The 12,440-nt window shown below is 33.6% G+C and overlaps 1 protein-coding gene across 1 annotated transcript; it reads right to left on the reverse strand.

Annotated features, from left to right (window-relative positions):
- Positions 1-69: 69 nt before the first annotated feature.
- gclm (glutamate-cysteine ligase, modifier subunit) lies at positions 70-12,383 on the reverse strand. The gene is made up of 7 exons (XM_056463900.1): positions 12,109-12,383; positions 9,977-10,042; positions 7,357-7,441; positions 7,222-7,278; positions 3,590-3,792; positions 3,386-3,500; positions 70-1,179 (listed from the first exon to the last, which is right to left on the reverse strand). The coding sequence occupies exons 1-7, from the start codon at positions 12,229-12,231 to the stop codon at positions 1,007-1,009; spliced, it is 822 nt and encodes a 273-aa protein (XP_056319875.1). The 5' UTR covers positions 12,232-12,383; the 3' UTR covers positions 70-1,006.
- Between the last annotated feature and the right edge of the window lie 57 nt (positions 12,384-12,440).

The following is a 12,440-nucleotide window of genomic DNA, read 5'->3' on the forward strand; positions in this document are numbered from 1 at the left end:
TCATTTTAGGAACCATCCCCCTAATGGGAGTTAAATTTGTGTAAAAAAAAAAGACTGATTGCAGAAATATCCATTTTCAATTGCGAAGTTTATAAACCAGATTAAAAACGTTTGTCACAATATGGGAAAATAGAAATTACATGTACAGTACAAGAAACAATCTCTCTTATAGGATTGGATCCAACAGGAATTGGCATTACAATGAATAAATAACACAGGTAAAAATATATATTCTGACTATCCACTCGATACTGGTGCGATAAGCATTAGTATCCTTCAAATGTGGAATTTTTCCAGTGTTTTTATATACACAATGAATCAATGCTGTTTATGCCATGCATTTGAACAGCATTCCATACAGTTACATACCTTAATATTTCTTTCATCTCAGATAAGCAAAGCAAAGGGATGCAAAAGAGATAGAATGACAACAAATGTTCAAAATAATTCAAAGCAAAGCAAAAAAATAAATTATACAAACTTAAAACAGCAGCAGGACTTCATTTTTGACATTAAAATTAAGAATAAAAAAAAAAATCTAAAACTAATTTGAAAACAAATCTCTGTGGTAAACTTCAAATAAAAAAGGTTTCAACAAAACCATAAGGGCATAAGGGTGTGAATGTCTTTTTTTCCTGAAAACAAGGCAACAGGAACATTAAAACAATCCCTCTTGGCCCTGTACTTAACATATTTGATTAACAAAAACAACCTTTTGGTTCTTGGAGAATCCTAATTTTCTAGCCCATCAACCCATTGGATAATTACTGCAAATTAAACCAGGAAAGTCAACAAAAAAACAACAGAAAAGCAGGCACTTTGCATGTTTCTACACAAACAGCTAGCTGTCTAAATAATTGAAATCATCAGGAAAAATGCATCAAGTGATTTTTTTGTTCCTCGGATAACTCAAATTCACTTTAGTGTGCCGACGAAACTACCCATCAAGGATGTAATAGAGGACAACAATTTGGTGGAATAGATCTCAGGAAGCCAAAAAGCCCCATTAATGGTCGTTGCTCTTTTTAGCATGAACAATGTAGCCCTTTGCTTTTATGATGCCTCTGCTCTTGACGATGATGGAGTAGCGCAAGACCCACTCCAGCCTCCAGTCGTCCACCTGCAGCTCTTGACTGCTGCCCTGCACCGCCTCCTGGAAACCTGCTGCACTGATGAGCTCTAGACACACACACAAACAAACAAACAAATAAACATTTGCGTAATTAATTAGCAATCGCATAATTACATGATAAAGATGATTGATGCACACTATGACAAGGTGTGTTTCCATTACCCTGAAAATTGCGAATTGTAAATAGCCGGCGGCTAGATGACAACATCTGATAACATAAAACTATATATACAGTTAAAGTTAGAATTATTAGCCCCCCTGTTTATTTTTTCCCCAATTTCTGTTTAAGGGAGAGAAGATTTTTTCAACACATTTCTAAACATAATAGTTTTAATAACAAATTTTTAATAACTGATTTCTTTTATCTTTGACATGATGACAGTTAATAATATTTGACTAGATATTTTTCAAGACATTTCTGTACAGTTTAAAGTGACATTTAAAGGCTTAACTAGGTTAATTAGGTTAACTAGGCAGGTTAAGGTAATTAGGCAAGTTATTGTATAACAATGGATTGTTCTGTAGACTATAAAAAAAATAAATAAATAATAATAATAATAATAATAATTATATATATATAATATATATATACACACACATACATATATACAGCTTAAAGGGTCTAATAATTTTGACCTTAAATTGGTGTTTAAAAAATTAACAACTGCTTTAATTCTAGCCGAAATAGAACAAATAAGACTTTCTCCAGAAGAAAAAATATTATCAGAAAATCTGTGAAAATTTCCTTGCTCTGTTAAACATAAGTTGGGAAATATTTAAAAAAGAAAAAAATTCAAAGGGGGGCTAATAATTCTGATTTCAACTGTGTGTAAATATATATATATATATATATATATATATATATATATATATATATATATATATATATATATATATAGTCATTTTAATGCAATCTTATAAGCATTAAACTGATCAAAAGTTGATTTTTTAAAAATAATAATAAAAAGTGAAAACATTCATTTAGAAATCCTAAAATTATGTATGAAATCAACAAAAATACTAAGCAATGTTTTTAATATGGATATTATTGTTATTATTAAGTAATTTTCCATACAATTTTCTATTTTTTTTTCTACATTTTCTAATTTACAGAACACATGGTGTACAAAAGGCACATGAACTTTCTTTAAATATATGATGCTACAAGAGCTAAACTGCACTGGACTACTCTGTTATTAAATTAATCTGTTCTTCTGGAAGGGGCGACACAGTGACGCTGTGGGTAGCGATGTCACCTTACACCAAGAAGGTCGCTGGTTCAAGCCTTGGCTGGGTCAGTTGCCATTTCTGTGTGTTTGCATGTTCTCCCTGTGTTGGCATGGGTTTCCTCCGGGTGCTCCATCCAAAAACATGTGGTATAGGTGAATTGGGTAAGCTAAATTGTCCGTAGTGTATTTGTGTGAATGAGTGTGTATGGATGTTTCCCAGTAACAGGTTGCAGCTGGAAGGGCATCCGCTGTGTAAAACATGTCTTGGATAAGTTGGCGGTTCTTTCCGCTGTGGCTGCCCCAGATTAATAAAGGGACTAAGCCGAAAAGAAAATGAATGTATGTTCCTCTGGAAATTCTGAATCCACAAATCATGCACTATAACTTCCCAGAAAACATTTCCATTGATGCTTGTCTAATACACGCATGTCTCTAATGGCTGCATTATAACTAAACCTATGATTTTTGCAGTGATTTATTGATAGTTTTCAGTCACATGAGCTGTTCAGAGACCTGGAATTCTTGCAATGCCAAAAAAAAAAAAAAAAAAAATGGCCCGTAATTTCAGCTACACTGGAATCTCCACAGAAACGTAGCACAAACAGGATATATTCCCATCTGTTTCATGCTACGAATATTTGGATAACATATCAGCAGAACAAAACAGAGATATGATCACAAACTGTCAATTTTGGGCACTTGTGATCATATTCTGCACATTCCGCAGCTGTATTTCAGTCATTTAAGACACTCAAATCTCTGTCAGAGCTGCAATTCTGCAATGTTTACATCTATATTTCTGAATATTACGCCGCGAGGAATCACTCAGCCATTGACTTGTCAGTCAGCAGGATAGGAAACTATCAATTGCGACTAGACCAGTTTGTCACAAAACACTCAGTTTATGGTAACTTTGCAATTAATCTTTCTTCTAAAATATCTCGTTTGGTTTTTATAATATCACAAAGGTTTGTATTAAATGTGTAATGAAAAACCACCTCAGTGAATCAGCAAAAACACTCACCTTTGGGGTCACTGTGTGTTAGCAACTGAATGTCGAACTCTTTAGCAAATGCAGTGAGGTCTGGAGGCATCACGCAGCATGAGGCTAGATTGACCTGATTACTGCTTGGCTTTATCTACATGAAATAACAGCCAAAAGTCAGTTTTGGAGACCAGTGATTGCTTTTTGTTTCAGGAAAATGCTGTTTGCCTACTCATAGCATACCTGAGCCCAGTTATAGAGCTGCTCCAAGAGGGTTTTGTCCAGGTCTGAGGTGCCGATGGCAGCAATCTTCTGGCTCTCCACCAGACTCTCCAGCTCCTGCCAGAGCGGCTGCAGGTGTGTCAGTGTCTGAGCTTCACCCTCAGGAAGAGGAGGAGGAGCGATGATCACCGAGTCCAACTGAGAGACACCTAATGACAGGCAAGCTGAAAAACACACACACACACAGCAGAGGAGGAAGGTTACTCACAATTCATCTGATTACATAATACTTGGGGATAAAATAAAATAATTATATATATATATATATATTTATCCCCAAGTATTATGTAATCAGATGAATTGTGAGTAACCTTCCTCCTCCCTACATACACAGTTGAAGTCAGAATTATTAGCCCCCCTTTGAATTTTTTTAATTTATTAAATATTTCCCAAATGATGTTAAACTGAGAAAAGAAATTTTCACAGTATGTCTGATAATATTCTTTCTTCTGGTGAAAGTCTTATTTGTTTTATTTCGGCTAGAATAAAAGCAGTTTTTAATTTTTTAAAAAAGGTCAAAGGTCAAAATTATTAGCCCCTTTAAGCTATATATTTTTTCAATAGTTTATTTATTTATTTATTTGACATGGACATCACAATTACACTGGACAACCAAATGCATTTGTTTAAGTGTTTAAGCAAACTTGCTAATTCTCCACACCTGTCCACAGGAGGCTTGACAAAATTGACAAAATGGATCTATAATAAAAAAACATGTACACAGCATTATAATTCTTTACATAAAATTACTGAAGCAAAAGCAAAGGAGATATGATCCAACAAACTAACAGTAGACTATTTGTGCAAATTATAGATTACTTTCTGATTTTGAACAGGTAAATCATTGTACAGTTTGGCTCCCTTTACGGAGAAGACAGATTGACTAAATGAGGTCTTACACTTTGGCACTAGACAGTCACCATTAGCAGTTGCCCGTGTGACTGTGAGAGGTTTGATGCCTACTGATTAGATCAGAAAACAGGATTGGAACATGATTATTTAAACATTTAAAAACCAATTTAAGATAATTCAATTTTAAAAAACTATCAAAACTAAAAAGGTTATGTTAACATAAAACTTCACAAAGATGCCATCCCATAGGCTTTAAGTCCATCATTTTAACTGCTTGTTTATATATTGAGTCAACAGGCTTCAACGTAGTTAAAGAGGCTTGTGACCACGATGTAATGCAATACGTCAAGTGAGAGAATATCATTGTGTGCATGTATAATTTTGCAGTATGATATGTTAAAAACCCTCTAATAAAAGTCTACAGAACAAACCATCGTTATACAATTACTTGCCTAATTACCCTAACCTGCCTAGTTAACCTAATTCACCTAGTTAACTCTTTAAATGTCACTAAGCTGTATAGAAGTGTCTTGATAAATATCTAGTAAAATATTATTTACTGTCATCATGGCAAAGATAAAATAAATCAGTGATTAGAAATGAGTTATTAAAGCTATTATGTTTAGAAATGTGTTGAAAAAAATCTTCTCTCTGTTAAACAGAAATTGGGGAAAAAATAAACAGGGGGGGGGGCTAATAATTCAGGGGGGCTAATAATTCTGATTTCAACTGTGTATATGGAAAAAAAAAAGCTTACAGACCTCAAACTTTAAAACAGTCATATACATATATTGTATATACTGACTTCCTGTTTTTCAGGAATCTTACAATAATTGCATTTTAAAACGGATTCAAAATTTTTGAAACATTTAGACTGTATTACATTTATGACCTAAGGGTCAGAGGGGGATTAAAAAAAGCAACTAAATTAGCTATTACCTAATTTAAAAAGTAGTAATTTACCTTCACTGTTCACTTGAGTTCAGAGAGAAAAAAAATGGACTTTAAAAGGCAAATCCCCTCTTTCAAAATATTTAAACCAATAACCACAGACTTCCTTGACTGCGAATGTCAACATTCCTTTTTAGGACCTTTTAAAAACATTCTCAGAATATTTTAAGACCTCATCGCCACTTTAAGTTCTAATCAGTATCAAACCTTTAACTTAATAAACAGTTGTTAATAAACAGTTGTAGTTAAATAAATTAATGGAGAACAACCACACAACACGACTCAGATAAGCTCAAAAGAAACAAAGCTTGAAAGAATAAATTGTTGTTTATTAAACAACAAATAAATAGTTGTTTATAAAAGGTTGTTTTCAGCAACAGGCTTCAGCCACAGTTTAAACTCGTCTTTCTCCAACCAGGAGTACGCAAACCATTTTCCTATTTTTGCTGTGCGTTTCATTCTATGGTTTCACTACATGTGGGGAGCGTCACATCACCTTCCCGCGTTTGTTGCAAATTATGTGACATCATCCGGACGGAGGAGCTTGGCCGGATGCGCCCCAACCTGAACCAATCGCGTGGATCGAGCATGCCGTAGTTAATATTACAAGGAAAATAAATATATGTATGCTTTGTTGGAGTCAAACACTTTGGACAATGCTTGAACAAAATTTAAGACCTCGTTAAATGCGATTAAGACTTTTTAATACATTTAAGGGCCTTAATTTTCACATAGTTGATTTATCAACTTTTAATACTTTTTAAAAGCCTGGGACACCCTGATTTTGTTGGGTGAACTATCCCTAGTTTAAGTGCCTGTTTGGAGACCCCCTTTGTCTGAAATGCACTCTTAAGGTTATTGCACACTGAATCTAAAAATTTCATCCATAATTTTCGCACGTTAGAAAATTTAAATAAATTTTAGTCCGTCATGAATTTCTAACCAAATTTTTTTCTTTTTTTTCATTTTTCACATCCGAAAAAGAGCTCTGAGAGGTGTTTTGACAGTTCAGAGCCATCATACAAGCAAAAACTTAAATACAGAATGCCGTCACTTGAGCTACAGATTCCTTTATGACAAACACAGTGCAAAATATGAGACAGAAGAACTCCTATATGCTGGGTTCTGTGACTGGCACACCTCTCCACTGCTGGCTGCTGCTGCTTAGGGTGTGTGTGTGTGTGTGTCTATACATGTACTGCCAATAGACATTATAATCGCCTCAAGGTCCGCCTCAGTTCGTTGCTGTGTCCCGTCAATGTGGCCGCAATCTATTATAATGTCTATAGGTAGGCAACTCTACTGCCAGTTTCTGTTCCGGATTTGTTTTCGTACGTAAACGTGAATCACAAGCAGTTTATCAAAACTACACAGATTTTCTGAAATAAACTTTGCATTTGTGCATAATCCAGCGCAGCTCTTTAATAATGAGCTGAATTCTCCTTCTGGTATGAACACAATATGTAGCATATTCCTCTTTCTTTTTCTTCTTTGGAGAAGCATCACTGCATGAAATGACTCTGAAATGTTTTGCGTTTTTTCAAAATGGATTAATTAATATGCATCGGACTCAGTGTGCAAGGTTTGTGTACATGACCACATTTTCAGATATGATTATGAAAAAAAAAAACACATACGAAAGTTCCGGACTTCAGTGTGCAAAGACCTTTAGCGTTATTTAGTTAGTTTGGGTTAGAAAATCAGCCTCAATAAATAGCTATAATCAGTTTTACCAAATAACACACATCAATAATATATCCATTTACCACATCACATCAAGCAGAACTTACCCATGTCAACCGCACTTCTGATGGATGAGCAGTCCCACTCAGTGAGAAAAAGCTTAACTGAAAAGACATTCAGCATATTTATTAACACACACATACACATATTGCAACAGCAATACTGGAGGAGTAAATCCTCACCGGACACCTTCAGCTCCTCTCTCTCCTCTGGAGTGATGGCCTCTGTGTTTTCAGGAATGCTGCAGTCCAAAACATTGGGAAGCTCCTGAAGAAGAAAAAAAAAAAGAGGAAATCTTACAAAATGGTGGATAATGTAATGTATTTTTGATTTATTGCCATGTCAGCAACCAAGGCTATTTTCATGGCAAGAACATTTCAATATTAAATAATTTTTATATAAACAATTAAGAACAACAAACAAATGAATACACAAGTTAAATAAGATGTTTAGTGTTAATATATGATAAGAATTCTAAAATCTTTTCTGGTGTCACTTTGTTAAAAATGTCCTTAAGAGAGTTCATTTCATAAAAAAGTCTTCTAGAATCATTAAAAGCAGGACAGTCTAAAATGTGTTTTACAGTAAGCTGAGTTTTGCAGCACAAACACTGAGTGGGGTCTTCATCTTTGAGCAAATAAACATGGGTTAATCTTGTATGCCCAATACTACAAAATGGTGGAAATTGCACAAGCAATCCATCATGGAAAATATCCAGTCGCTTACTGGATTATGCATTATAGTTGCGTAATTTTTTTGGCACTCTATGAAGTCTATGCATGTCTTCGAAGTTGCGTGTGAGAACATTAGACACCTTGTTCATGGTCTGCATAAAAGGAATGCCTCAATAAGCCTTCAGCTTTTGTGTGCTAAGACCTTTACTCTCTACTCACTGATCTGAGGGAGCAGATCTGCTGACCACAGCAGAATAGGCAGCCCCATGCCATGAACCATCAGCATAACAACCGTCTTTTCCTCATACTGAATATATATATATATATATATATATATATATATATATATATATATATATATATATATATATATATATATATATATATATATATATATATATATAGTTAAAGTCAAAATATTAGCCCTTTTTTCAAATATTTCCCAAATGATGTTTAACAGAGCAAGGAATTTTTCACAGTATTTCCTATAATATTTTTTCTTCTGGAGAAAGTCTTATTTGTTCTAATCCGGCTAGAATAAAACCAGTTTTTTTTAACCATTTTAAGGTCTATATTAGCCCCTTTAAGCAATTTTTTTCCCATTGTCTACAGAATAAACAACTGTTATACAGTAGCTATGTTTTCATCCACCTATTTTTATGCGCATTTTGGATATGTGCATAAAAAAACGGTTGATTGAAACGCCAAGATGGGCATAAATCTTGAAAATGCTCATAAAAAACATTTGGGCATAACTAAGTAGGATACATTTTTTATTTTTTAAGAAAAGATGCGCATAAAGTACGATGGAAACACTTTTACTGAACAAATTCCAGAATGTGCATTAAAAAAGTCATGTGATTTAGTTATAAGAAATCATGTAAAAATGATAAAAATGTGTGTAAATGGACAAATCAGCATGCTGTGCTCATTGTAAAACATCTGAAATGTTGTTTTGGTCATTCTAAAATGCCTTAACCATTTCAGTATTAGTGTTATAATATTATTTATGACCTCAAGAACTGCCAAGACCGTCTGTTCTCCACTTTTTACTTTTGATATTTTTACTTTTGATATTTAAATACTCCATTTTTACTTTTGATATTTGGCACCAGTTAATCAGGAAGTGACGATTTTGTTCTCTTTGACTCATTGGTTGGAAACGCTGCTTTATTTACACGTCTTTTATGCGATATTCCAGTTTTGCGCATAAATTTAATTTGCATCTTTGGATGGAAACATAGCTTGTGACCTGCCATAATTACCCCAACTTGCCTAATTAACCTAGTTAAGCCTTTAAATGTCACTTTAAGCTGAATACTAGTATCTTGTAAAAGATCTAGTAAAATATTATGTAGTGTCATCATGGCAAATATATTAAAATATTAGAATTCTAGTTATTAGAATGTGTTGAAAAAAAATCTTCTGACTTCAACTGTATATACCAGGGGTCTGGAACCTTTTTTCAGCAAAGAGCCATTTCTGATGTTTTTGTCAAATTCATTTTTTTAAAGAGCCATTGGGGAGTGCATATTATATCCTTTGTTCATTTATTTCCCTGCACAATTAAAAAAATAAGCAAATATGAAGCATCACATATTGAGCAAGTCCATCAATGAAGCAAGGACATTTTATAGAATTTTTCTCTCTCGTTGTTTGAATTTATGTGCACGAGGTGACCATAATAATGTAAGTTGCTTGCCCTTTATTGGTGTCGCAATTCAAGTTATTCCACAGCACTGCTGAGTTCTTATTAATTTTGCTGTAAAAATACATTAAAAAGGGAATTAAAATTGTATTTGACAGGAAACTGATTTCTAGTGACAGTCATAGTTTTTTAAACTTTAAAATATTATTGAAGAGAGACAGCTGGAGAGCCACATATTACTGGTCAAAGAGCCACTTGTGGTTCCCTAGGTAGGCTCCCTACCCCTGGTATATACAGTATATGCTTTAATGCTGCGTAACAGACTTTCACACAATCCACACAGAGCTCGACTGTTTATGTTTTGGCAATGCAACAGAAATCTGGAGTACATCAAACATGACGTTTGTTTAGTTTGAAATCGCCTGTTTACAAATTCTGAAGGTTTCAGTTTCGTATCATGACTGTTATGGAAGGTCTTACAGAGTCGAGGGATGATGGCATTGCGGCGAACCACTCGCTCAATGTGCCTTGAATGCAGTCTTGAAGCTGTGGAGTCAGAAAACAGAAACATGTTAACTAACAGCACACACTTTAATGGGTCATAAATGACAGCAAAACGGCTTCTTTCCTTTGCAGATTATTTTTTAATATCTGAGAGAAGACATTTACCATTACATTACTAAGTTATGTGATAATTAAAATTGGGTGTTTGCTTGATGTTTTCTAAAATATATAAATATATCATACATTTTGCTCATTATTTATTGCATTTGAAAACATTCTGTGATGAAAATGGCGTTGGAATCTTTTTTGCTTTCATATTTATTCTACTTGTGTTGCTAAAGATAATTTAGAACAACAGCATAAAGCTAACTTGTATACATAGTTAAGTGTTTTAATATTTAAATAATAACTATTTTAATCATAATTATTTGTATTTAATGTCATTCATAATTAAAATAAAAATATTTAACATTTAAATATATAATTAACAATTAAAAAGTAATTGTAAATGAATTTGATTAAAAATAAAAAATAAAAACACCAAATGAATTCATCAAATAAAACATAAAAATCTGCATTTAGTGTAACAGATACATTTCTCTAAAAATAAAAACACTATTAAAAATACTATTACTCTGACATGTACTTGAGTGATCAAACCCTTTTTTTATTTTAATATACAATTATTTTTATTATTAAAATTTGCTGACAAATGACAAATAGTCTCTTAATATGTTTTTAATATGTCTGACAGGACTTCTTAAATTTATCCATAAGCTTTTATCCAGCGACTTACAAATTAATGACTTTTTGTATAAAGTAGTATTACACAGAGTGGGTGTGTAATACGGCAAAAAATAATAAAGTTTGATTTTAATTATTTTTTAATCATAATAATATAAATAATTTTATTATATACATTTTAATGTAAAGCTATATTAAACAATTACTGTCTTGATGCTAGAATATCTCTTCTTGCCCATGAACACAAAAAGTGTTCTAATATATTTCAAAAATTTAACAACCATAATAAGCATAATTTAGTTATAATAATCAAAATTAGACAAGTTTTGAATTGAATTGATTGGGCTTGAATAAGCAGACTTATTTTTTCTAATTATTATGACATTTTGCCCAGTACATACATATACACTCTTTTGTCAATCGTCCGTTGAGATTACAAGACATTAAGCTTAAAGTCTACATCATCAGCATGACGTTGCAACACCCTTCAGTCCAGTTGGGTCACGTCAGGTCACACATTTTACTGTACTGTAGAGAGTATTATTACGCCAAAAGTTGCTTTTATGCAGCACATTTACAGTGATTTGACTATATATGCAGCAACAAAACAATGCAAAGTAAATCACAAACCACATTTTGCCTACAGCAGCATGTCATGAGCCGCACGAGGCAAACTAGTTCCTGACGTCATTAGCGAATACAGACGGTTCATACAAATCTCGTCCCTCCGGAATCATTCTTGTGAGTCGGCTCTTTAAATGAGTTGATCGAACCGACTAGAAAATCTTAAGATTATATAGCAAGTGCTATATAATTTGAAATATAGGAAAACCTTAAAAAACATTTTTGAATATTCTTGGAAAAGTTAGGGTATAATATTATGTCAAACTTTCTGTGACAAGAAAACCTCAAATGGCATTTATAATAAAATGCAAACGCCATATGCTCACCTAAAGATGACAATATTAAATCATAAATCCAATTACAAAATAGCAAAATCGAATTACACATTAAAACACCCAATAATTGTACATATTCGTTGAAAAAAAATGAAACCATAAATTCCACATAATTTACTAAATACAAAAATGTCTAGCTAACGTTAAAGATAAATGCTGTGAAAGGATGTTTAGCAACACTACAGAAGCGACTCTCTGAACCGAGTCATTAAAATGAACTGTTCAAATGAGCCGATGCGCGGAAAAAAGAATCGGAATACCAATGACGACCTTATAAACACAAATAATGAGTCGACCTTAGATAAACACTTATACAACACAACATCACACTACAAAATATGACAGGCCCCTACTGCCTAGGTTGACCACAATGAACCTTGAGCACCGCAAACCCATGTCACCCACCTCCTCACTGGGCGAAGACGGACATTTCTTCTTAAGCCGACTGCGGTTCACTAAATTCCCGGTGTGAAGCTTCAGCGTTGTCGCATGACTAAAAAGCCGTTTCGCGTTAACGTGATGCTCCATTGCTCGGTGGCCGGGAGTAAATCTTGTATGTATGTATCTATTAACCGTGAAATGCTCTCGGGTACAGTGTTTCTCCGTCTCTCGGATACACTAAACAGTGTAGTATGACTTTGCACTTGTAGTTCATTCAAGTAGAGAGGAGGTTAGTACAGAGAGATTCCCGCCCACAATGAATATATGAACGGGTTTTGCTGTAAAACCTGGTCAGG

Source organism: Danio aesculapii, chromosome 8 (assembly GCF_903798145.1).
Source record: "Danio aesculapii chromosome 8, fDanAes4.1, whole genome shotgun sequence".
Classification (NCBI taxonomy): Eukaryota; Metazoa; Chordata; class Actinopteri; order Cypriniformes; family Danionidae; genus Danio; species Danio aesculapii.

Coding starts and splice junctions, on each gene's coding strand:
- gclm (XM_056463900.1), bottom strand. CDS start 12,231: ATGGAGCATCACGTTAACGCGAAACGGCTTTTTAGTCATGCGACAACG. Junction 10,043..12,108: donor CGTCTTCGCCCAGTGAGGAG/GTGGGTGACATG, acceptor CTGACTCCACAG/CTTCAAGACTGCATTCAAGG. Junction 3,501..3,589: donor AGCTCTATAACTGGGCTCAG/GTATGCTATGAG, acceptor TATTTCATGTAG/ATAAAGCCAAGCAGTAATCA.